The sequence below is a fragment of the Brachyistius frenatus genome, unplaced genomic scaffold, assembly GCF_029030835.1.
Source record: "Brachyistius frenatus isolate BFR_SWC_R1_liver_20210118 unplaced genomic scaffold, ASM2903083v1 Contig_55, whole genome shotgun sequence".
Lineage (NCBI taxonomy): Eukaryota > Metazoa > Chordata > Actinopteri > Embiotocidae > Brachyistius > Brachyistius frenatus.
Genome location: NW_027210654.1, coordinates 1,112,205 through 1,138,595, shown reverse-complemented (window position 1 = coordinate 1,138,595; position 26,391 = coordinate 1,112,205). Strand labels below are relative to the sequence as shown.

General features: G+C 41.8%; 1 protein-coding gene across 1 annotated transcript; it reads right to left on the bottom strand.

The window, feature by feature from the left end:
• Window positions 1–834: 834 nt before the first annotated feature.
• Window positions 835–26,298, bottom strand: LOC138624787 (protein arginine N-methyltransferase 8-B). The gene is made up of 10 exons (XM_069705300.1): window positions 25,462–26,298; window positions 20,154–20,399; window positions 18,302–18,457; window positions 12,589–12,652; window positions 11,365–11,507; window positions 10,216–10,303; window positions 8,781–8,896; window positions 5,694–5,844; window positions 2,968–3,089; window positions 835–2,455 (listed from the first exon to the last, which is right to left on the bottom strand). Exons 1-10 carry the CDS (start codon window positions 25,528–25,530, stop codon window positions 2,372–2,374), a joined length of 1,239 nt encoding a protein of 412 aa, XP_069561401.1. The 5' UTR covers window positions 25,531–26,298; the 3' UTR covers window positions 835–2,371.
• Between the last annotated feature and the right edge of the window lie 93 nt (window positions 26,299–26,391).

Below are 26,391 nucleotides of genomic sequence, written 5' to 3'. Positions count from 1 at the left end.
TAATTGACATGTGTTTTTGTTCTTAGCCTACCTGAGCATTTACCTGGATAACGAGACAAATATTTCCCCTGACAGACCAAAAGCAGTTGTGTGCTCGTAATATTTATTTCATATCACTTTAATATGCCTTGGTGCCAAGTATGTTATGATAGTGATGTCACTGTAACCTGTTAGTAATTTGTAAAAGATGGTTAGAATTTGACAGTTTACTATTGCCAGGATCTTTAGCATCACCTTAATGTACATAGATACATGTAAATAGAATAAATTAATGTGTATATTATGTGGAAAGCATGCCGGACTAACTTGTTTTGTTTTTTTTCCTGATAAAATGAAATCAAAATCTTTTCCACAGCATCAGCCAGCGGATAAGTTTAAACATTGCAGTTTATTCCATTTTTTTTAAATTGACATGACAATATGTGAAACACCATATTCAATATTTGCAAAAAGAACCCTAACCCTAACCCATGTGCAATGAACATGCCGATTTATTAGAATTATTATGACTTGTATAAGATATGGCAATATAAGTTTGTGTTTCATCTGTGCAGCCAAATGTTAATCAGAATAAAGTTGCTCTTTCAATGCAAGTATTAGTCTAAATACATAAGATAACCTATTATATATGTTTGATTTTAAGCATTAATTACTTATAATATTGTAGTGCTTATTTGTACCAATTCAGGACCCTGTAGAATACACAGGATCAAAAAATGTATCAAACGTTGTGCTCTCAGAGGGCAGCACTGCAGCATCATATTGCACTTGTTGTCGATCGTTACTTGCATTAGTTGCATGCTTTGTGTGCATAACTGTACTTTTTTTTAAAAATTATTATTATAATTTGGTCATTAGAGCATCAGGACAGTGTAGAAGACAAAGAAAGAGAGGCTGGATAGTGGTTGTCTCTGGAGAGTATCATGGAACTGACTATCTGGGAAGCGTTATCAAATACTATTATTGTTTTCTGGAGTGTATGTTTGAGGCAAGCAGGAACTCAAGGTTTTAAAATATGTAAAAAAAACCTATTCAGATAATCTAGTCCATGTATTGACTGAAGAAAACCCTTCAGTGGATACCTTGGTGATGACCTTATTAAGAGCACGGGTGAAATGGAAAGATATTTTTCACCATCTTTAATACACTGCAGTATGAGCCAACAGCCTGCAATGCAGTTAGAGCCCGAGATGCGGTCTGTAAACTCCAGCATCCCATATTATGATCGTACTCAAGGAAGCTGTAGAAATGCTAGAAGACACATGACTCTCCAGATCAGTGACTTTGACTAAAGCCAAGACATTAGCACAAGGTCACCGCAGTTTAGTATTTCACCGACTCCCTTTAGAAACACTTCTTTGTTGTCTGTCTGATATCCGACTTGTTTGCAGGGTCTATGAGACGTGTGGTGTTCCATTGCTCGACATGTATTGTGTCCCGACGTAGACGGAAGAAATGTCATGGTCTGAGGCTGTGTTTTAAGACGCATCCAATCTTAAACCAATACAAGAAGAGTATCTAGCAAGTGTGTATATATATATAAAACAATAGCAGGAAGCTAAATGCAGCAGCGCGGAAAAGAACTAGTTAGGCTTGGGCACTTGGTCAAGGCGTTTAGGATGGGTGAAAGTACGTCAACACCACAGCTCACACTGACAACACGGAGCACATGTGGAGTCTGAGCTGTTCACCAGCTCCGACACCTTCTAAAACCGCAAGTACAATGACACTGCAAACACGTTACCTTTCACGTTACACATACTTGTTTGTCCTTGGCTGTGGCGTTCCATTGCTGTTAGTTTTCCACCATCGCTCAACTGATACAACTACAAATGAAATAAGTTTCACCGGTACTCATTCGCTACAGTACATAATATGACACAAGAACCACACTTAAATTCTTTGTCTACCCATAACGGGATGTGGACAACACAATAACTCATTAGATGACATTTATGTTTTCCAAAAAAAAATGCCATCTGTCCCTTCGATAAGGTTCAAGTTATTGTGGAAAACAAATACTGAACACACGGGTACGTCACTCCATCTCACATATACATACGTCAATAATAACATTCATCAGGACTAGAAAATATTCCCGACCTCTTTTGTCAAGCGTTACATTCAGAATTGTTATAACAGTCAGCGTTTGTAACTTCCTGCTTTCATCGTACAATGTAGGGACGATGTTGATGCTGTCGACGGGGCACCGCCGCCTGGTCTTTGGCCTGGTGTTTCCTCTTCCTCCTTGACACCCCCCCCACCCCTCACATCCCGCTGTGTGCCTGCCTCTGGTCATGGGAGTGTCTCTGTCTCACTCAGGTGCTCAGGAGTTGCACTCAGCGGGACACCGATGTCTCCGCGGTCAAACCTAACGCATCTTATAGTCGTGGGAAATGGCCGCTTCACACAGCTGCCCTTTGAAATCCAGCTCAAAAGTAAAGTCCAAGTCGCGCTGCCGGTGAGAAGAAAGGGAAAAGAAAGACGGTTTTCAGTGAGACTGGGGACAACAATTGATCAAATACGCAGCGGAAAGTGAAGGAAATTTTTTTTAACACGTGCGGAGTACCATCAGATTTTCCATTTTGACCTGACAGCCGAACATTGTGTTACATAAACAAGAGTGTTAGTGTCGGACAACAGGAGACGGCAAGAGCCACTTCTCCATCCCGTAGGGGGAGGACAGGACACGGACAAGGTCAACAAAAGAACCTGTTGTTGTTTATTCAAGTCACTGCAGTGCTGCAGCCCGTTTGGCCACTATGCAGTAAACTGTCTGCTGTGGGCATGCAGTTCAGGGAACGACTCATTCCTTACCAACAGTATGGGAAGTGAGTTATAGGATGTACAGTTTAGAGCTGAACTATTGCTGCAAAATAGGCCTATTCTTTATATGAACTAATTTAAGAATATATATATATATCTGTTTACTTACACAATATCACCATTTGGCAGTACAATACTCACGATATTTTTGTCATTAGGCTTCATAGCAAAGCTGCCAACTATCTCCTCTCCTCTCCGTACTGTCAGATAGTCCTCCATGTAAAACACGGTCTGCTTCCAGTGGGTGTACGGAGCATCTGGAGCTGAAGTACACGCAGAGAAACACACGTTTAACATTGATCATCAGTCATTTTAGCCTCACAGCAAAAGACTCTCTGAAAAAGGCAGTTATCAGACTTATAAGACTTATGTACGTGTCAATAAATCAGTAACATGAACTGCTGACCGGTTGCCAGGGTTGTCAGTTTAGCTTGTGTTTACTTTAGGCTGCTGTAATGCTGGATACAAATGTTGTTACAAATTTTTAACATTTGTCGTTTTATTAGCTACCATGAAAATACTTCATGGTACCATTCAGTAAGTACTAATGATTTATTTATTAACTTTCATGAACATTGCATGGAGAAGGTTATAAATACACAGCACGCTTAGGGGAGCCCGCCGTCATGTCAGTCCTGGACCGAATGCATCACGTCTGACGTCACGGTAAACGCAACGTCTTACTTCCGGTTCCGCTGGTACTACTTCCGCTCGTGATGACCAACACTAAACATTTCTGTGAAGCGGCTAATTTTAATTTGCAACACACTTTTTGCTCAACTGAAGCACATATGCCGCAGAATTTCTCTCCTAAGTTTATACTATGGCCTCCTGGCATGATAATAATGGTCAGCAGTTAGCAATGGGTTCTCACGCTGTTTGTCCTTCTGAGTGTGTCAGATTTAAACATTTCCCTCGACCTTCTTCAAGGTCGGTCTGCACTTGAGGCACGTAAATGGGGCATCGTGAGGCTAACAGAGACCAGCCTATACACAGCCTCCCACCTTAATGAAGTCAAAGTCAGGAAAAGAATAAACACAAAGAGCAAGGTAGCTGCGCTTCGGTTCAAGATGGCAGGTCTCAAGTAAAAGGCTGATAATGTTTCCTTTCGTGACCATATCACTTGTGCTACCATATGTCCACTTGTCTGTGCGCTTTACATGATTGAGCGCATGTGCGAGTGCTTTGAAACAAAAACTTGACACCCCCCACGCACCAAACAAACGTGAGCCTCCTTCAGTGCCATCACCGATCACCATCACCGATCATCATCACCGATTACCATCACCGATCACCATCACCCATCACCGTCACCAATCACCATCACCGATCATCATCACCCATCACCGTCACCAATCACCATCACCGATCATCATCACCCATCACCATCACCGATCATCATCACCCATCACCATCACCGATCATCATCACCCATCACCGATCACCATCACCAATCATCATCACCGATCACCATCACTGATCACCATCACCGATCACCATCACCGATCACCATCGCCGATCAACATCACCAATCACCATCACTGATCAACATCACCAATCACCATCACCGATCACCATCGCCGATCACTTGGCTGAGATTCAAAAGGTCAGTTCCACTTAAAGTGAATTTCTGCCAGCTGTACTGGAGCAGCTCTGACGCTCTGGCTTCATAGACAAGCTCTTTCTGAGGCCGTAGATAAAAAAAAGAAAATGCCGGTCAGCATGGACCGAGCGCTCGGTGCTTTGGTCACAGTTCAATACAAACACTGACCAGCTGGTTCTGTTTCTTACACTAATACAGCAGATGAAATGGCATTTCTACTGACCAGCAGGAATTGCGACGTTTGATTTCTGCTCGCCTTTTTCTTGTTGGCTGAGAGCGCGCGTGCCTGACAGACAGCTGTCTTTCAGGATTGCGTGGGGAATTGACGCACATTGGCTCTCTAAGTTCAGATCTGCATCTGAAAGTTTTTGGCAGGAGTGTCTTCAGGTCTGACATTGGAAAACTTGCCTGACAGACGAGACTTATTGGAAATCTATAGAAGGGCAGTCAGTAATCAAGGCAAAAAAAAAAAAAAAAAAAAAATCTGAAGTTGGGAAATGATATATAATTTCGTGTTAAAGTACAAGGTCCTGATGACGGTGTGCTTGATAAATAAACGGTGATTTGCTTTTGCGGATATTTCTACAGAAATATATTTTCATCGAACATTCAAGGTAATTCACACATCTCAATTTGTGTCCTTTTGCGCCAACACCACTAGAGGTCAGTCACACACAGGTTTTGACACAATATCCATTCTCTAAAGTCACTCCAATCCTGGCTGGATCGTGCCAATCAGTTTAAAACAGTCTGAACTTCTCTGAAATACAATGAATAGAAGTACAATAATTATAGGTTTTTCTTAGCACGGTGAGGAACAAACAGCCTGTCTTTTTTGTTGTTGTTGTTTTTGGCCTTTCCTACCAGGCATTCAGGGCTGTGGGCTTCAGAACTACTACTCTGTTTTAACCTGGAATGTTTTTAGCCCACAACCCTCAGTTTACCTGTGCTTGATTAATGCTGCACGTGCTTCATGTCAGTTGTATATTCTGCAGCTGACAGACTTGATTTTAGGCCCCTGCGAGCACAACAGTGTCACATAGACATAACTAAAAGGTAACTGTTTCTCCCTGAATTTCTGGCCTTTATGCTAATTTAAGGTAACCTGCAGCTGTTGTCTATAGTATCATTTTTAACACACAAATGCAAAAGCGACCCGAGAGATTCAGAGGTCAGTAAGGTACGTTTAACATTGGTTGTAAAGGATGTTGGATTTCCGGTCCGGTTGATAATATTAAGTAAAAGAAAGTGTGCAGCATCTTACCTGTGGAAAACCCAGTCTTTTTGTGACACTTGGTAAACTCTATGTGGAAGTAAGTGACCAGTGCGTGGATGTAATCGTTCCTCTGGATTTGCAAGCAGAATGCTGAGGTGAATGAGAGGTCCTCAGCTTTTACTGTGTAGATGTCCACCTCCTGGAAAAGCAAAGAAACTCTTTAAATCTTCTTATATATATATATATATATATATATATATATATATATATATATATATATATATATATATATATATATATATATATATATCTTCTTTATATATATAGGCAAGATTCTTCAAAGAAAACGTCATTATATTAAATTCTATTCAATTATTACCTTTTTATAGGAATGTCTTTACATTATGTGAAATGTACCTATAAAATTAACATTATTAGAGAAGTCACCACACTAATGTCTGTATGTTAAATATAAAGTAAGACGATGAAAACATTTTGAACTATACCTTTTAAGTTGCAGTTTGCTTTACTCTGGCCTCAGCCACATCTTTAATTTATTCACGCCACCATCTAAGGAACTTGAAATCTGACAGTGCTGGTCAAATAAATGCTGAAAGTTTGATGTCTCGTGCAATACATCATGGCTACCAAAAGACCAAAATTAAAAGGTACAGTACAGCTTTCGCCTGCAAAAAGACGTCGGGTCAAATCCCAATGGCACTGTCCTAAAATCCTAAGGAGGCCAGTAGCTGCCGTGTGGGATGAACAAGCAGAAGGTGCTGAGGTCAACTGAGCGCTCTAACTCCTGTCAGGATCCAGGTGTTATTCGTGCATGGTGCTAGGACCCCAATCTGTAAATGTCCCCTGGCTCCAGTCAGTTTAACAAGGTATCTGATACTGCATCATCCCACTAGGTCATGTTGTTAAAGAAGAACATGCTGTTCCACATTCTGGTTTACTGTCGTGTGAACGGCGCTGCGCCAACGTATCGTATCAGCTTTGATTGCTGAGTAACGGGGGGACTGCAGCTCACCTGAAACCTACGCCGCAGGATGAACATGTAGGCAGAGCTGTCATAATCTTGCTGTACGTGCTGTTAGCCCTAATAGATATTAACTGCTGGCTTGCTGGCTTTGGTGCCAGATGCCACTTTTGCTGTGGAGGAACGAGCCTCATGTTTGCTGGCGATAAAAAACAAAACAATGGAATATTAATGTCAGATTCTACCTGCTGTCTTTTAAAAAATAATCACTCCCAGAAACACATCTACCAGATATTTACTCTGGTCATGCAGTATAAACTTCTCAAAGTCAAATTTCCAAGTTTTAGACTGCAGTATAACGCACTGCAGTGTTTCCCCTCTTGCAATTACTCTGTAGGCAGAATAAACATTTTAAGAGCACTACCATGCAGGCTGTTATTGTTAAATGAATCATTTTCTCCAAGATTATACTTATTAATGACCCTCCCTGAGTATTGGTGGAAACGTTTCACGCAGCAGTTTAATAACTTAAAGTCCTGTGTGTGTGCAACTCTTTTGGCTTTATAACTTTAATGAGGTCATTCAGTAATCCATTTAAAGACAATAAAGCATGTCAGCAGGGTATCGTTGTAAAGAATTGTTTCTGCCTACGATTCAGTCCAACGACCTTCCCATCAGATTTGTGCTCATTTTCATTCAGTGCTCTTGACTTTTGCTCTCTGGCAATATCTCACAAAAGGAAAGGCTGCCTCTAATGGGCGCTCGACAATCCGCAGCATGGAGGAGGCAACGCTGAAGTCAAAAGGTACGATCACGCGACAATATTCCACCGGGACAGAGGTGAGACAGGGCAGTGCCATCCAATCAATGCCAGCGATAAGAAGGTCACGACGACAAGGAGCGCAATCAGGGAGGCGAGACGGGCCGCTATTGACACGCGTGGCGCAGCAGCCCGGTCGGTCTAACTCGCAAAGGGAGAGGCACAGACGGGGCAGGTCGTTCTCCAACCACAGCACGTCAGACAATATGTTTACCAGTCAATCGACGTCACCGAGTAGTTGCAGTTAGCGCGCGTTTTATGTACCGCGATAATCATTCCAGAAACAGCGTCGTCTACGGGACAACGTCATGGGAAAAAAATGCCTTGAGATTGTTGACTATATTCCTCCATTCTTATGGTCAAGCACAGTTACTTTTGGTGCAGTTTAACCTCCACCGCTGATATGTGAAACTGCACTTAGAAAATGATGGCATGATTTAATTGTTCTAGGAATACCTTACTAGTAATCACTGGGTAGCCAAAATGGTTTGGTCCCCGTACTGGTCCAAATCTGGCGGGCCAAGAAGAAATAATTCGGCCAATGCGTGGAATGAATGACCTCGCATTGTCTACTGTCCGTCCGAACGCGGGTAAATCTGCCAATTCTCACCCAAACTGGCCCGAGTCCACTCATCCAAAACCTAGCCGTGTCTGGCGACCATTGCTGGGCCCGGAGCCGCTGGCACAACATAGCCGAGTGTGCCAGCACTTAGCCTCAATTGGTGAGCTGGCCATAATATTTCGGAAACAATGTGATGATCCATTTTGGTGCCATTCTCTGCCATTGTTGGATCAGTAGATGCAGTTTGCCTCATTGTCATAATGTTGAACATATTCAGATTACTATTTTTTCTGAAGCACTTTAAGGATTTCATTTCCACGTTGGTTTAAAAACAGGCATTATGAGTTAAAGCTCGAGAACAACTACTAAATTAAACCATTGGTGAGATTTATTTTTCAAGTGCTGTTTCTAAGATCAAGAGTGAAACTTGTTGTTAACTTTGACCTTTAGTTGTAAACCGACATGGACATGCACTCCTAGTTAAACTGGCCAACTTCATCTGCCAAAAAAAGTCATGTTTAATGATCAAAAGCGCGAGAACAACGACTAAATTAAGCCTGTAACGAAGTTGTTTTCTCAAGTGTGGTTCCAAGACCAGGAAATCTGCAACTTACCAGTGACAATCTTTTTGTTGGCTGCTGTTGTTGTTTCATCATGTAATAACTACCAATGCCATTGACACACAACAGGCAGTCTAAGGATATTCAGGTTTTGTGATAAACCAAACAACAGCCCTGAGCCAAAATATGATCAGTGGTTTCCAGTACTAACCTTGACCAGGCAGGAGTTGGTCACCACCTGTTTGGGGTCCACTACGTCCACCAGGGGTTCCTTCATGGCCACGTTACGGACACAGGTCATGTCAAAACCGTACACGTTCTCCCACCCTGGCAAACACAGCAATCACTGAATTACTTCCCCACCACGTGGTGACTATTTCAGCTGGTGTTCGTAAATCGCAAACATATGAAACTTTTCCTTTGTTCCGCATTTTTATTAAGTTTAAAGGGTGCGAAACGGCACAGCAGGTGGAAACAGTTGGGCTGCAGATGTACAAAAACGCTGGTTGGGGGCGTTACTCACACAGCTTCCCAGAATACTTGGATCTACGACCCCGGAGATACACCGCTTGTCATTTTGGCAAAAGATTTAAATTTTTGACATGTGAAAGTCACATTGTTCTCGGCAAAGATTTGCAAACATGAGCCTCCTTGAACACAGGCTCTGTTCTTGCCTTGGATATCCTTGCTGCTTAATCTTAGTCACGTCATACATTATTCATTAAGCTCCTTAAGGTAGTGCGTGTGAGCAAACATCTCGGTTGTGCGTGACCTGAAAGATGAGAACAGCCTGAGTGCGGTCCGGAAATGGTGATAATGAACAAGTCACAAACCCTCATGGGTTTTTGGTATAAAGTGTATTTGCCTTTCTTGCTGCCCACTCAGAGTGTGCAGCCCGGAGTAGCACTAATGATCACAGGGTGCTCTTAGAATAATGGAGCGGCTCAGAAGGCCACTCCTCACTTGGCGTTAAAGGTATTCTCAGGTCCATTGCCAGGGGAGAAATAAGTTTGTGTTCAATATGTGCACTTGTCTCAGTGTGACTTTGTTTACTTCACGGCAAGAGAATAATGGCAGACTAAATTAAACTATCAGGACATCACAGGAAACATTGCAGTGCACTGAGCCCATGTGATGTGACTTTCTCTGGATGATATCTGGTGGACTGTGCTTGTATAATTTCCCAGATGTGTGAGGGAGTGTGAGCAGGAGGCCGACTGGCTCTTGTTCTGTTGTGTGCCTGTTGTCATCTGGGTTGTGCACTGGCTTAACGCTGACTGTGGTGCCGTTCTTGTGCTTTGTGTCTGGCAGCGAACCGTCGCCCGCAGTCCTCCTGGAGGGTTTAGAGTGTGTTGATACAGAGATGGAGAGGCTTGTTGACTTATGATATCAATTATCGTCCTCAGTCTTGTGCCTGAGGAACAGTTCAAGAATTATTTGCAGTGCTGGAAGGGTTGTGTACGAGTTAGTGTGCAATGCGGAGGTGGGGAAGGTTTCTGCAGCCATCCATCAACACATATTCCTGGTTAAAGCCACCCAAGAGCCACACAGTGCAAACTAATTACAGCACAAGTGAACACAAGAATCCAGACTTGGGGAAATACACAGATTCAGCCTGAGACAACATCCACTTATGCTGCACTTACAGTGTATTTTGAAGTCTTTGTACTGCCTGTCCTCTATTGCCACCACATAGAGGGAGGCTCGGTCAGGAAACATTAATCCACCGGGTTTCTGTTTGACAAATGAGGCAAGGAAATAACTCGGGAATTAATTGTGAACGCATTATAAAAGAGCTACATTACAGCAATGGTGACATTTCTTTCCTCAGCCAAGAACAAGTTTAAATAATTGAGGTGTTTTTGTTCCCTCTGTATGCTCACTATAATGAAGTAGAGCCACTGTTTATGGTGCACAGTAAAACTAAGGCTGCTCCAACCACAAAAGATTATAAAGAAAAAAAGCACAATATTAAGCAGTAGTTAATAATGTAGCAATGCTCATTAGACTATAAGCTTTTTTATTAACATGATAAAACTACCTTCTCATGCATGTTTGTCTTCATGTAGCAGTTATTGCATTATTGGATGTATTATATTAACATTAAAGTTAACTTGTGTTCAGTTTTGGCTGTATCATCATCGCCACTAAACAATTCTCTTAAAGCAGTGGTTTGCAACCTTGGGTTCAAGACCCCATTAGGGATTATGGGATATATTTGAGAGGTTGTGAGATACATGGGATGGACGACTGTTCCTGCCACAAACCCACAATAAATAAATAACTCATAATTATGACTTCTAATTGTGGGTACAGTGATATTTAGGGGATTATAGAATTCATATTACAAGATAAATCAACACTTCTTATTAAGGACTTATCCAATAATAATAATAAGATAGTATTGCATAATTATTTGCCAGTTTTTTTTTTTTAAATTGGCAGTGTGTGGCTTCTGTAATATCAGGAAAGTAAAAGAGAAAGCAACAAATGTCTGCTCAGAATTTGATCTACTGTTTTGTATTTTTTTTTTTTATCAATTATTAGATCATTTTGACTGTTAGATTATCAGTTCAAGACTATAAATTTAAGCCTAAATCTGTAGATTCTGTTTTTGTAAATTGGGGATTACATTATTTACTATGGATATTTCATTTGATGGTTTCCTCATGGTTATTACTTTGATCATTTTGTATCAGGGAGCCTGGTTACTAATGTCATTGCAGTATACATTAACATATATATATAATATCTTGCCTGTGATAGACACATCAACACACATCCACACATCATACCAGCCACTTGTCCCTGGCGAAGATGACAGTGTTGAGCATGGATTCATAGAAGAGACAGTAGCCCATCCACTCAGATATGATGATGTCAACCTTTTCAACAGGAAGCTCCACCTCCTCCACCTTGCCTTTGAAAATGGTGATAACTGAAACCACAATGTAAAAAAGCGTAATTAAAAATCTGTTGACAATAAAATGTGTAAATTGTAATGCCTAAAAAGTATAAGTAATTGTGCCAGAAATATTGAAAAGCAGCTAATAGTGACAAATGCATTGATTTACATTTTTACAATATGTGGTAAATAAGGCAGGTCTTCAATATTATTCAATGAAGGACATAACCACATCTGTAAACACGCAGTGTGACTGCACAATTGAAAGTAATGCAGAATATGCATACCATTCTAAACAAAACAAAACAGGTCTGTATTATATCACTGCGTGCTCTGACTAGCAGTTTTGTAAAGAAAGAATAACAAAAAGCAAGAAAAGAAACTCAGAGTGATTAAACCTCAGTTTGTACATAATGTGCCACCATGGCAGCCACGGGGTTCTTGTGGAAATCGCCCAGCTGGGTACCATAATGGAGGAGTGGATCTTTGCCCTGCCTGAGATGAGCTGACTTCAGCTTTGTATGGTCTGCTGTGGCAACACGTTGCTGTAGAGTTCCCCTGATGATGCAAGTGTCTGTCAGTATGACATGTGAACCCTGTTCCTCCAACTGGTGACTGCTCCCTGCTTAGTCACTGTCCAAAACTCAGCGTGAACACAGTGTTAACTCTTCTTTCAATTACTCGAGCATACTTGTTATTCATTGGTTTACAGATAGGATATTTGCTGACAGGGCGGTTTGTATAGGTCTTATTTTGTAGATGCAGTCAGTAGCTTGGCAGGAAATTTGTTTTCAACGTTGCAGCGGTGCTATGATAAAAAAAAAACAAAAAAACTTGTGCTTTGAAGTTACATAAGTTGCAAGTAGTAGCAGCTATGAATACAAATGAGCGAGTGTACAGTGGATTGATAGCAGTTTCAGAATTTAAACACAATCCTATTTACAATCATTCAAACACCTAGAAAGCAGACCACATGTCCTCCTCTCCTCCGCCAGTCTTCGCTCCTTCATCTTCATTTGCTATCATGACTGTAACCTAGTTTACGCCACCCCTCGCTGAGAGTGATGTGCAGTGTCATCAGAACAGAGAGATGGGGAACAGCTGCAGCTCTTACTGCTGTCAAGATGGTTGGACTTGATGATCCTCTCGGAGTACTCTGATATACTGGAACATTCAATCTGGCAGAAAAAAAAGGGAAGCTGATTAGATGAAAAGCATCTTCACAGGGAGGTTGATAGGATTAACAACAACAATGTCCTCACTTCACCTCCAATGCAAAACAGTTTAGAAGTCACTGCTGAAAAACCTTTTAAAAAAAAGTTTTGTCATTACATGTGTACATTTTGTACATAAATATGATCCATAATGCAAATTTAGATACAAAGACAAAATCATAAAATAACACAATTGCAAAACTCAAAGATTTTGATGAACTAACATGATTATTTGAGTGCCTTTTATATTGAGGACACCTATTTACATAATTCAAATCCTGATATTTTGTGACAAGAAAAAAGCTCTGCTCCACAAGAAATGTGTTTTAATTGAATGCCTCTGTGCCAGCAACAACTGTGGTCAGGGATATTGTGTTTCAATGTTGTCTTTCCATCTGTTTATATGTACATATACTTATGCACATATGCCCCGTGCTTGTGAACAAAATATCTCAACAATGCCTTGAGGAAATTTCTGTGACACAAATGTTTTCTTGGCCCCAACAATGAAATCACAACATTTTGGGGGGGGGGGTCAAAAGTCAAGGTCAATGTGACCTCCACGTTTAACGTGTTTTTTTTTTTTTTAGATTCTTTGCATCCATTTTTGAGGTATTGTCTACTGTTGTGGCTACAACTTTGCAACCAATCAAAATTAACTGTATTGGCCAAATTCCTTTAAAGTCTTTACTACATATCTGAATTTGGATAAAAAAAAAATCAATGTTCATTGAATTTAAATTAGACTGGCTGACGGAGGCATACAATCACAAGGCAGTAATTCTAGTTTTGACTTGAAGGGATACATGGGAAAATAAGTTGACCTCTTTGAGCTCTGGATGGTTTCTTGAATACAACCATGTGACAAGTTTAGTGTGGTAAAACTTTGTAAACAACGTATGACCTATAACCTGTCATTGCTTAGTTGTAAGATGTCACTAGCCAAAAAGGTTGAAAAACACTTGTCTATAACAACATAATTCATTTTAACAAGTCACATAAAAAGGAAATACTCACTCAATTACAACTCAAAATTGACCACAATCACATGTTAAAGACAAATGCATGATACTGTCTTTAGATACAGGGATTATTGTTTCGCCTGGATTAGTGGCTAACCCTTACAATCAGTTGAGGAGCCGTTTTACATTGCTCTACTTGCTCTTTATGGAACTAATCGCAATTCTTTCATCTTTAAAAAAAAAAAAAAAAAAAAAAAGACAAATTCAGAATTAAGTCTTTATTTTGGAGTCATTGCTTCCGGATCCATCAGGCTCTCTCTGGGGTAAAACCCAAGATCATCTTTGCTTAGTATCTCTTTGTGGATGCCATCCACTCCACTCTTGAATAAAACACCCAGAGGCTTTCACCTGGTTAGCAAACCTGCAAGATTAGTTTCACTGATGGACCTTATCTCATGGCACCTCTCCACTGGAATATTTCTTTAACCCAAAATAAGATTAAAAAACTGTAATGTGGGCCGCTGGATCTTTGCCACTTTGCAGGAAGAGAGATCAAATGGCCAAACCGCTTTCAGTATTAGAAGGTATTTCGTAGAGGGATTTTTTTTTTTTTTTCCCCGCTCTCTGCAGCGTCTGATATCAGTAAATAAGCTTTTATCACTCACACTATGTTTGTGACTTGTGTACCTGACAGCAGCCGGTAACTAGCAAGGGAGGTATTATCACCCGACATCATGCACTGAGGTTAATTTAGCGCTGCAGGAAGTGGCCTGGAGCAAAGCTGAAAATAGTGGATGGTAAAAGCACATAAAGCACATTCTAATTTACAAGGTGACCAGCCTCTGCGAGAGTCACCGAAGCACTGCCAGAGCATCTTATTTTAAAGTAATTAAGGTGAAGATTAGTCACTGCTCGGCTGCGACTAGCCTTTCAGCCCCGATGGGACCTTCAACTTCTAGTTTCATTACTCTTTTGACATTTTAGATTCTTTTAAATTATCCTTAGCCTGCTGCTTTTTTCTTTTTCAATTCATCTCATCCTGAAATACCATCTCTGTCACGTTGCTTTTCTGAATCCTGAGCCCTTCACTGGACATATTTGGTACTTCCTGTTCTGCCTACAAATGCACAACTCAAAAGTGATGTATTGCACTGCCACCCAAAACAGCATCAAAACATAATAAAGCTCCCACATTCACCAGACTAAACTCTGGACACTTCGAAGCAGCTCTCCAACAAAATAAAGACATAATTCAGCAGGAGACGTTTGTCAATATTCGCCTCTTACTGCATCGGGGAGTTTGAGAGTATAGATTTTCACCTGAGTGTGTGCACTCTGTTCCACTTGCCTGGGGACTCTTTTTTTGTCAGAGGTGTGCAGACTTATTCATGCTACGAGAGATCCATCTGGTCATAATCAAGCAGAGGACTCTTGAATGAACTCTGGGAGCCCCGCATCGTAAAAAAGGCTAAGCCAGCCTGGGACCCTTCGAGGAGAGAGAAAGGCTGAAAAATAAAAGCACTTAGCCGGGTTTTGTACTGTCGCGGAACAATGAAGTCTTTGGGGGGCTTTTATTTTGGGGGCAGAAAATATATAAGCAACATACCAGCTGAGAGTTTTTTTTTTTTTTTTTATAAAATATTTTATATTTATTTCTTCTTCTTTTATTGCAACATGGTGTAACATAGATACAGAAATGAAACCCTAGCCTCTACTTTCTTACTGCAGTCTTCAGTTTTGAGCAGGCATACAGGATGCAGGGACTTCACATTAGCGCAGCCTCCCTGGAGCCGCCCTATTCTCCACTGCCTATTAGTGGAGGAGTGGTCAGGAGGCTCCCGCTGCCTCTGGGTCCCATTAAACACTGGGCTGTACCAACCGCATAAACAAACAGTAGCTCATGTTGCGCGAGGTGTGTGCTTGTGTGTGCACTTGTAGGCGTACGTGTGCTCGTGTCACCGTGCTGTTGGGCGTGTGATAATAAGGCTGCCGATGCCAGCCCCCTAATCGCCATTGATTCCTCATCCCTTTCTGAACGTCGGTGAGGAGAGACAGCCATTAGCCGTGTGTCCGTCAGAGTCACGCTTCCATGGGAGCACTGAAGCCTCCAGGTGTATTGACACACACACATTGCCTCTAGCACCTCTCACTAGTGTCAGGAAGAGTCACTATCACTGCAGACATCCCTGCAGGCTCCCGCTAGTCCTTTACTCCAGGAGACACGGCAAGAACAAGTTCCTAACTTCGCCAAGATGTCATGGCACTTCTCCCCTCTGTCTTAGCTGTCAAACTGTGACTTACACATCTGAAAGAAGTTCAGTAAGACAAACGCAAAAGTTGTGAATGTACCTTCCAATTTAACCAATTCCAGCCAGTTATAATTTTAAAGAATTTAAAATCTTGCCCGAAAGCATTTTTCATCGCGAGGTCAGAAACTGAATTCAACAACAGCATAAACAAGCTTTGATGTACAGTACTATTAAAATATTAACTATCAGACATTTAGCAGTTGCTTGCATCATAGTGTAGTCCTTTTCTTCATGTCAATAGCAGTTGCATTCAACTTTATTTTCTCACAGCATAAACTGGCCTAAATAGGTTCTCTCTTTTCTTTGTTGCATATTAGTAGATTAATTACATGCAAATTTGACATAGAAGTAAAATCATAATTATTTTTTTTCTCTGCTGTAAATGATTGTTTTTCAGGTTGCAGTCATCTCATCGATTTGCATCTAAATACCCGTCTGATTTCAAAAACGTATGATACGGTTTGGTGTATGGTATAGACAGTGAACCATGAAGATAGAGGATCCAGACTCTTAATTACGTCTGCCCTCCTCTGCTGAATGAACACATTCAGTCCGGAGAGCCACAGCCTCATTAAAGAGCATTCACAGACAAATGTCACTGCCTTTCTTTACCGAGTCAAAATCTGCCAAAAAAACGTAGTATATTTGTTTCTATGCAGCTTTATTTATCAAAGACTGTCTTTTGTGTTTTAGCTCTAAGTGGGATGCAGTGAGGCGTTTTGAAACCACAAGACCCTGTGACTCGTGAGAATGAGACACAAAATGATTTATTGAGCCCCGGTCCAATGTTTGATCAGACTCTGTCCATGTACTTTGTTAGCAGCCATCTGCACCTGCCTGATACATTTTAGACCACCGCTTATGCCCTATTCTGTGATCATTGGACCCTGATATACCTGCATGCAGGTCTAGTTTATCTTGGCTCTCTCCAATAACATGCAGGGCAGGTAGCATACACTTGGCAGATGTGAACAGATGTGGGCTTGTGCACTACATTTTCTGCCTCTGGTTTTATTTTAAGTGTTGTTAAGAGCTGGATTGAGTAAAACACAAATAATTTACTGTACTTCTTGGTGTTTATTTGATATCCCAGATACTGCTTTCCTATTGGCAAGCTCTCATTTATTGGGGCCATGAAAAGTACAATCCATCTGCAAATAACATTAACCTTAAAAATGTTTTGCATCTGCTCCAGATTTTGTTTGTTTGTTTGTTTGTTTGTGTGTGTGTGTGTGTGTGTGTGTGTGTGTGTGTGTGTGTGTGTGTGTGTGTGTGTGTGTGTGTGTGTGTGTGTGTGTGTGTGTGTGTGTGTGTGAATTTGTTTTCTGTTCGCGAAAAAGTGTTCGTCTTTAACAATATTTCACTTCCATTTTGATTCCAGTCATTTAGTAATAAGGTACAAATGGTATGAAATGTGGGCTTTGTGTTATATGGCTCCAACAAAGTGTCTTTTATGAATACACTCTGGATCCAAAATTGAGGCTATCGCTTTTCTTCCGTCTTTAATGAGGTCCACATGATAAAGTAATGTTCTTGTTGGCCCACAGCCCGGTTCTTCCACCTCCCAGACTCAAATCTCACATCAAGCTGCATGAGCTTCAGCTATGATGAAGGTACGGGGCTTTACAGCTAAAACTGAGACGCTCTCGAGTTAAAAGTGAACTAAATCCCTAAAATCTTAGCTCCATTTTTGTGGATACAACTCTGCCAGATGGACAGCAGGAACACAAATATAAAGTACAAAAAAACAGAATGATGGGGAGCGGGAGACAGAAGCTGAGTGAGGCAGCAAACAAACACAAGACACAAGACAAAGTCACACAGACAAACACACAAACGCGTCTCTGGGCAATTCCAAGTTAATCACTCCTCCCCTGAAGCACATATACTCAGTCTGGAGCCACCGTACAAAAATACGTTCCACATGGTTATCCCAGGCTTGTGTTGTGCATGCGGCACGTATTCTGAGACATGCTCTGACTGCAAATTACCTCCGCTCTAGTGCGCAATAAAAGTAAGAGCTCTCGAATCAAAGAGAGCTCAGCCGGTCGACCTGCCTGAGAGGCGGCACACTTTTATCACCTGCGTGTCAGGCAAGATATTCCTCAAAGATTACGGGGAATCTGACGAAAAAGGTTAAACTGTACTTTGTGTTGTGACACACACACACACACACACACACACACACACACACACACACACACACACACACACACACACACAGAAGCAGACGTACATGTGCAGAAAGCACACGGTGTGAGCAGCTTGTGAGGGCGGGCTTCACAGCGATTCGACCCTTGGGTCTGCATGGCCGCACTCCACGGAAGGGAAACGCGTCTTACCCCGTACACGTGCTTTGCCCCCGCTCTGGCCGCGAACATGGACAGGATCCCGGTCCCGCTTCCAACGTCCAGCACTATTTTGTCCTTGAAGACGTGCTTGTTGTGGTACATGGCGTTCCTGTAGGTGAGTGTCCTCACTTCGTCCTTCAGCATTTCCTGGTTCAGGATATGATAAATACTATCAGGATGGTGTTGACACGGCTAACCCCTGCGGAGAGTGGCAATTTGTTTTGTTAAATTAAAAACACTAGCTGGACATTGGGGGTTTAGATTTGCTGCATTATCTGCAGTGAAGCTGTGACAAATAATACACAGCGTTCACCTAATCTTACTCTGTTTCCTTCGGCCGTGTGGTTCTACACTCATATCCAGAGTTGGTGTCTGTGAATAAGCCCAGTGAGCCGGTGGGATCAGCCTGTCTGCATTTCTTGCCTATCTCTGTTTCTCATACAAGTGTGCGTGCATGTGAGTGTGAAGAATATTTCTGAAATGACAAAAATACACTTGATCTACATTTCTAAAATATATATATTTTTTAAAATGTATCTCGCAGGTCGCACGAGGAACATGCTCCTTTTACACAGCCGCTAATACATCCTGCCTCCACTCTCTAGAATGCAGGTGAACTCAGAGGAAAGAGGTTACCACATGGAAAAATTAAAAAATATATCTGCTTGAATAATGGAAATAGGAGATTCATCATAATGGCAGAAAGTAAGAATTTTAATATGTGTAATTCTGGCTCATTGTTGAGCAAAGATCGGAAACCTTTTATAAGTTTTAAAATTGCCTCAGTCCTCGCTATTCTACATGAACTGCAGACTGTGTGTAGAGCGTCCCAGGCAGAAACGTCTCCCAGGGAGGCTTTAGATCTCATGTCCTTTGAGGGGATTGGCTGACTGTAACCCCCGCCATGGGCTAAACCATCGATGACAGAAAACTCTTGGTTTAGAGGTTGTTGGAGCAGTTGAGAGCAGGAGGATGAGCTACTTGGGAGGCTCACTTCAGGGAAAAAGTCACACACAATTATCACTGAGGTACCTTGCCAACAGACATTCTAGTAGTCCAAGACAATTAGGTCTAAAAGAGAAAAGGAGGGAAACCAGCATCAACAGAGGCCTTCTCAGATTTTTTTTTTGTTTTGCTCCAATTTCAACTCAATTTAACAATTACAAATTGGATTATAACTCCTTCAAATGGAAATTTACAAACTAAGACTTCCTTCTGTAATTTAGAAATTTGACCTACAAATTATGGTGATATTTATAGCTACAGACTTGATTGGTGTGCAGTCGCAGCCACTCTGCTAGAGTTACGCAGAGAAACTACACAAGTCAGACAGGAAGTTCAGTTGAATTTGTATGAAAGGCATTTATGTGTTTCTTATTTCCTAGTTTAGTTTTAATGCAATAAACTTCCTCACATAGTATTCCTCATTTTGTATTATTGTGTTCATTGCTTGACATTTGACACCTGACAACAATATATTGTAAATGTACGGCAATGTTTATACCGTAAAGGCTATCATATACACCATATACATACCATTATGGTATGTTTTGTATATATTTGTGAATTTACACTGTTGCAAAATTCGCAGTTGTATTTGGAGCTGCGATTACCATCATCTGATAAACAGTGTTAGTATAAACTGCAAGCAGCGCAACAGCCCATGTTGAGCTTATATTCAACGAGCTTGAAATACAGGAAAGTGCATATTCGATTTTTAGTCCCTGAAATTCCCTATTATATTAAACTAATTTGTTAAAAATGAATATCGTGTATAACTGATTTAGTCACATTTGTTTAATTGTAATAACAATAGTATCTTAATACGGACATACAGGCGTACCTCATGAATACCAAAGTGGGCGTACGAGTCAAAGTAGTAGTCTCGTGAGGTCATCTCGTCTGGATTAAGGAACTTGGACATCTTGCCCCGCCCCGTACAGCTCGGCAGGTTGGCAGCGTGGGGCGTGTGCGGCGGGACAGGAGGTCGCGAGGCGGGCTGGATAGAAGGCACAGGCTTGGGCAACCGGGTGGGCTGTGCCGACTGCGATGGAATTATGCGGATCGGCTGTGGTTGCGACTGTGGTTGCTAGAAAGAGAAGAGACACGATTCACTGAAGCTGATGACTCTGAGCTTTTGCCGGTCGTGCCTCTCGGCTCATGTGCCAAGTAGCCGTCTGGCGAGGTCACAGAGTGCAGTGAGCCCGCTGAGTGTGGAGAATACACGCATCACTGACATGAAGTCAGCATGTCTGTCAGCAGAAGGCAGAGATGGCAAGAAAGCTCCGTTGTGCACAGACGGTACACCCACAATGCCCTGATTATCACCTTTAAGGCCTGTTGGGAAGGTCTAGCCGCGGAGTGTGTGTGTGTTAGTGTGTGAGAGGGAGAGAGATGGAGGTAAACAGACATCCTGCATCTCAGCATCGAGCCAGTAACCCACTCTGGTGTTTGTTCTTGTTCCAACTTTCAGGCATCTAAAAATAAGTGGTCAAATTAATTGGCAAGGTAGACAAAAATAGGTGGTGTTTTTTACACAACCAACGGCGGTGCTTCACTATTACAACAAAACACATTCATGTTGTATCTGAGTAAAAAAAAGCAAAGAGGAAAAATAATACTGAAATACTTATAATATTGCCTATTGTAACTGCATTTATCCAGCCTCATCTTTGCAGCACTTTCGGTGTCATTTTACCGTTTGAATTTAGAACATTTCTTGCATATTTTATTTATGCTACTGAAACTTGCAGATCTGCTCTTAGAAAAAAATAACTTCTCCATGCTGGGTTCAGGTTAAGGGCAGAGATGTCTTGCAATAGCATCCTGTAGGAAGCCCAACTATAGCTCCTATACCAGCTGACAGAAGTCAGTCTTATATAACTCTATAATGATGATGTTATTTTCAAGTATTTTTACCTAATTATCTTAATATAAGTCTATTTAAAAAATAATAAATCAGTCATCTATGCTTACCTTCAAACCTTTCATTGATATAGAATAGGTGACACCCAGGAATCCTGCCAAAGTGTGTAATACACCCACCAGTCCATAAGGGGACAGCGTGTCAGGGTCTTGTGGTTTAGGCCAACAAAAACACGTGGACACACGTGATTAGGGTTAGGGTAAAAAAAACAACAACACGTGATTAGGGTTAAGGTATAAAAAAAAAAAACAACAACACGTGATTAGGGTTAGGGTAAAAAAAAAACAAAAAAAACATGTGGTTAGGGTAATGTACCAAAAGTAAAATTGCATCAAAGAAATCCACGCTGACAACTCCCGGACTTGAACCCCGGTTTCTTGCACGGTCCACGAATCAGACTATCTGCCACCCCATCGATCTCCTTCACAAAATTTGTACTCTGTTGCGTAACATTTGTCATACAACCTTTGTCACATGACCTGTCTCGGGTTACAGCCGTCTTCTACTCACACTTAGGTGACGTCAAGCGTCACACAGACACGCTACTGGGCTTGCGGGTGAATTACACACCGTGATACTGGGTAGCAAATTAGATAAAGAGGACTTGAAGTGGGATTTCTGTTTCTGTTTTTTTTTTTTTTTTTTTCTTGGTTGAATGAGTTGCCTCGTCTTCACTCTTATTCTCCTGCTTGTATCTTTCCCTTTAAAATGGCCATCATACAATATTTATCTCTGCACTCCCTTTGCCTGTTGGGCTTCAAAGGAACAGACTGGGACATAGTGACCAAGAAAAATAACACGTCTTTATTCAGGCACAACATGGTGCATTCACAGTGAAGTGGACCTCAGTTAAATACCAGGTGTTCACTAATGACGCACGCTAGAAGCCATGCTTTTGCTGTAGCTCTGGGAATTGCAGTGCTATATAGTCTATCAGTCCACTGCTTTGGTCCAGACTGAAACGATTTGGTAATTAATGTATGAAGTGTTATGAAAATTCTGTCCCGATGTTCATGATGCCCAGAGGATGAATCTTTTTGACTTTGATTACCCCCCTTCTTCTTAAGTGACGCCATGAAGCATCTGAGGAAGCAATGAGACGTTTCACCTTGAGATGAGGTGAAACAACTCTTGAATGTCCTGCTGTAAAATGAAGTGCGTACATTTGTGTCCTCTGGATGATTTGCTGTCACTTTGGTGATCGATCCCCTGACTCCTCTACTTCCGTCATCGTCGGGTCAAAATCTTAATGTGTCACTAATCAAATACCTGACAAGCTAATGACATCCCTATCAGCTTCAATTGTATATGCTCGCAAAAGTCAGCATGCAAACATTTTAAAATAAAAGAAATGTTTAAAGACTATTCAAAGTAAAAGTTGAGTCTTCTAATTAGATTTAATGTTTTAGTTCATTAAAGACTAATAAACAAGATAATCAGTGGAAAAAAAATACAAAAATGCTTCTTTTTAGCATGACAGTAGGAGTCGGTGCTGTTTCTGTTTGCTTCAGAGGGTTTTGATTGATTATATAAACGATCACATACTTAATGAAGTTCGACTTGTAATTAAAACGCGAAGACCAACTATTGAACTTGATTCTTAATCCTTTCAGCTCTGATGTTGATCTGAAGTGGAAACCCTTCAGTTGAGTGCAGCCTTTTACCCTGCTGTTTGGGGAAAGGATTTTCTTACATGTTAATCATTTGGATCACCAAAGAGACTTTCCACTGACCTAAAGTTACGCTGTGGTCAGCAAAAAGGCGCGTGCCGCCGCAGGTGTAAAGACTCCAGATTAGATCTTGGCCTCTTTTCACTACAGCAAAGGCCACAAAAGCAGGATTTGATAAACAGCTGGCTCCGAGCCAATGCTGAGAGACTCAATGATTACAAGACGGCGACACAGAAGAGGTGATTTAAAGTTTTCAGGTTTGTGAAAGTGCTTAAAGTTGCAATGCAGAAAAAGGAAACTTTGGAAGTGTGGTGCAGTCAGAGCAGAGCAGCTGCAGTGAGTGTAACTGAGATGCCCTGACACAGGAAAGAGAGGGTGAGAAACGCGTCCTTGCCTTTGACCCTCAAAACAGATAAACACATTCAGGATTCTATTTCAGATTGGATCCTCACGGCTGCACCGAGGTGAGACCTGTTATTTGAGAAGGACATTCACTTGCTTCTTGTGTTACAAATGAGAGGGCAAACCCAGTCACTTTGTACCTGTTGGACTGAAGTTGACCACCGGGTGTATACTGGTACTCCTGAAGTCAGTGGTAAAGTCAGTAGGTGGGTTTTTGGGTAAAGTTTTTTATATATTAAAGAAAAAAAATGTTGATGCAGTATGGTTTATTGCATACCCTAAAATGTTCACCAAAAGAATCAACCCGGTATCAAGACAAAGCTTGAAATTGACACGCCTGTCCACCACAGCAAAACCTTAGAAAGCCACGCGTTGGGCTGTGTGGGCGTGCTAGTTACACGTTTTCCTGGAGTGGATGGAAATCAAACCTGCTGCATGCTTTGAGGCATGTGATTTACAGGAAAATAAAAGTTAGCACAAAAATACACAGTTGGGGAGAGGAAATAACCACTCGGTCGGGGTTAGTGACAAACAACATGGTTGGGGTGAGGAAAAAAACGACGTTGTCACCTCCTGGATGCAAACCTCATCAACCCGCATAGCAGCCTGCAAATAAAACCACCAAGCCAAAAAAAATATTTTGTGCTTGGTCTCAATGCCTCTGTTGCGTGACCTTGGTCACGTGATGCTTCGCCACGTGACATTTACATGCCCAAAGCGTCGCTATCTCACGTTTTGGTGTAGTGGGCGAGTATGTCTTTTTCACGCTTTGCCATGATGCTGGGTTGAAATAATAGTGTGATTCAAGGGCGGTTTATCACATTGGTAAGCAAATCTGTATCGTCATCCATCATTTCATGGAGAAAAAAAAAGTATTGCTGTCAGGAAAGAGAATCCCTTTGGTCTCCTGCCATTATACCACTTATGGGTGCCTCTGACAACACAAACACTCCAACGCAGCAGAAAGCATCAGCGGAATGGAAAGATCCATCTCAACGTAATGTCTCACTTGCCTTCTGCCCTGAGACATAACGTCTATTGGTACAATGTTGTGAGTCTGAGGATGGCTTCTTCTGTGAACTTGCTTTCACGGCACTTTTTGTGATGAATAATGCACAAGGAAGCAACATGAGTTTGTCTCTACAACTTCACAGGAGGGTTCGGATCTCTTAACCATCACCCCGAGATGAAGCACTTCTGCATCTCACTGTGAATACAGATGTGGCACACAACTCAGTAAAACACAGGGCCCGTGTTGTGCAGTGCGAAATTTATAGAACCAAACAAAACAAAAACAAAAAAGAGCCACAGTTTGAATTCTGCATTTGAAGAAATTACATAAAGTGTGTGTGTGTGTGTGTGTGTGTGTGTGTGTGTGTGTGTGTGTGTGTGTGTGTGTGTGTGTGTGTGTGTGTGTGCGTGCGTGCGTGTGCGGATTTAGTTAAACGTGGCTGAGTCATGACATCTTCAGCTCACCCTACTTTCTGCAACAACTGCTGCAAGCATCAAGTCTCAGCATTCTCCGCTTCGCCTGCAAGGTGCTGCAGTACCTTGGACAGCGCAAGTATAATTCAGAGTGCAGCAGCAGCAGCAGCAGCAGCAGCACGCTGTCCCGTTCACTCTCACGTCGCCCACGGCACACTGAAACTTATCATTTTAATACAAAGAGCTTCAAAGGCATTTAGATGATTTTAGGACATCGTCATCTTATCAGGGGACGGTTTGAATGCAGATCAGATTCTTCTTGTTAGATGCCCTCTCTTAAAGTGAAATTTAAAAAAAAAATCTGCATCCTCCTCCTCCTCACAATACAAGCTTTGCAGTGCATCCTAACCTTGGCTACACGCATTTCTTTCCAATTTTAATGAGACTTTTCCAACCCGGTGTTGCAAATACTCCTCTGACCGGCGCCAGCTCTGCACGAGATGCCCGTTTTATCGGAGGGTACACCTCCTTGCAAAGAGCAAGAGAGTCACAGATCACCGTCTCACTCTCCGGACAGTCGGCATCCTGAAACGTGTCTGAGATGTAACTTCTACTACAGCTAGAGACACTTGCTGCAGGGCGCATTTAGGACAGATTCCGAAAACCTATAAGCGCTCTTATTAATGTTAAAATAAAAATCAAAAAAATCAAAGGTGTCTCACACTTACCTCAATGCTCTCAGACTCCGCCATTTTTCTCCTGAGGAGGATGCAGCGGGACGAGTGCCTAATTCCCATAAGAGCCAGCAAAAATGTGCACTTACAATTAAATAGAAGCAAAAGAGAAAGCAACGTGTGCTTGGCGATTTTTTTTTTTTTTTTTTTCCTTTCCCCTGACACCTTTCAGTTCTTTACCGTGAAATAATTGTCATTCACATCCCAAACTGCGGTATTCTTTGAAGAATTCTAAGACTGCGAAAAGACACAAAACTACACGAGGTCCCAAAAGCATTGCAGCCGGTGTTGCCACACAGTGTGGTGGATTCCACGGTCCAAAAGTTTGCAGTCCGCCGGTGTGTTTTCCTGGAGAGCATGACAGGCATCATTTGGCATCATCTGATATAAAATAGATATAGATGCAACATCCTGTCCCATGACCCGGCCAGCGCAAAAAGGAATCTCAGACGACTGCAGCAGTGAAAGCAGCAGATTGTCATTAAATCAATGTTTAAGCTGCAGTTTGATTGATTCCTCTACCGCAACATTGTTTCTAAAAATAGTAACGCAGCCGCTGCTGCCTCGCGGAGTGGAAAGACTTGCCGCCGAGTGCACGCACGGAAATCTGATGACTCTTAAAACGTGCCGACGAATGTCTTATTTGCACATGCCACCGTTAATGCCATCATGTATGTCGCAATGGAACTCCTCTGCTATAAAAGTCGGTTCATTCGCTCTCCACCTGCGCAAAGTGCAGAAAGTTGGAGTTGCCTCACTCTCTGTTGAAAGGCGAGGATGTCCTCTTTGTCCAGGTTGCACACGCGCACGCACACGCACACGCACACACACACACACGGTGAGAGAGAAAGAGAGAAGAGAGAGAGAGAGAGAGTGTGTGTGAGGAAGTGACCAGTCCTGTCTCACTGACAGGTAATAGCTATC

Coding starts and splice junctions, on each gene's coding strand:
- LOC138624787 (XM_069705300.1), bottom strand. CDS start 25,530: ATGGGAATTAGGCACTCGTCCCGCTGCATCCTCCTCAGGAGAAAAATG. Junction 8,897..10,215: donor CAAAGACTTCAAAATACACT/GTAAGTGCAGCA, acceptor TGTGTTTGCCAG/GGTGGGAGAACGTGTACGGT. Junction 5,845..8,780: donor CCAACTCCTGCCTGGTCAAG/GTTAGTACTGGA, acceptor TTGCTTTTCCAG/GAGGTGGACATCTACACAGT.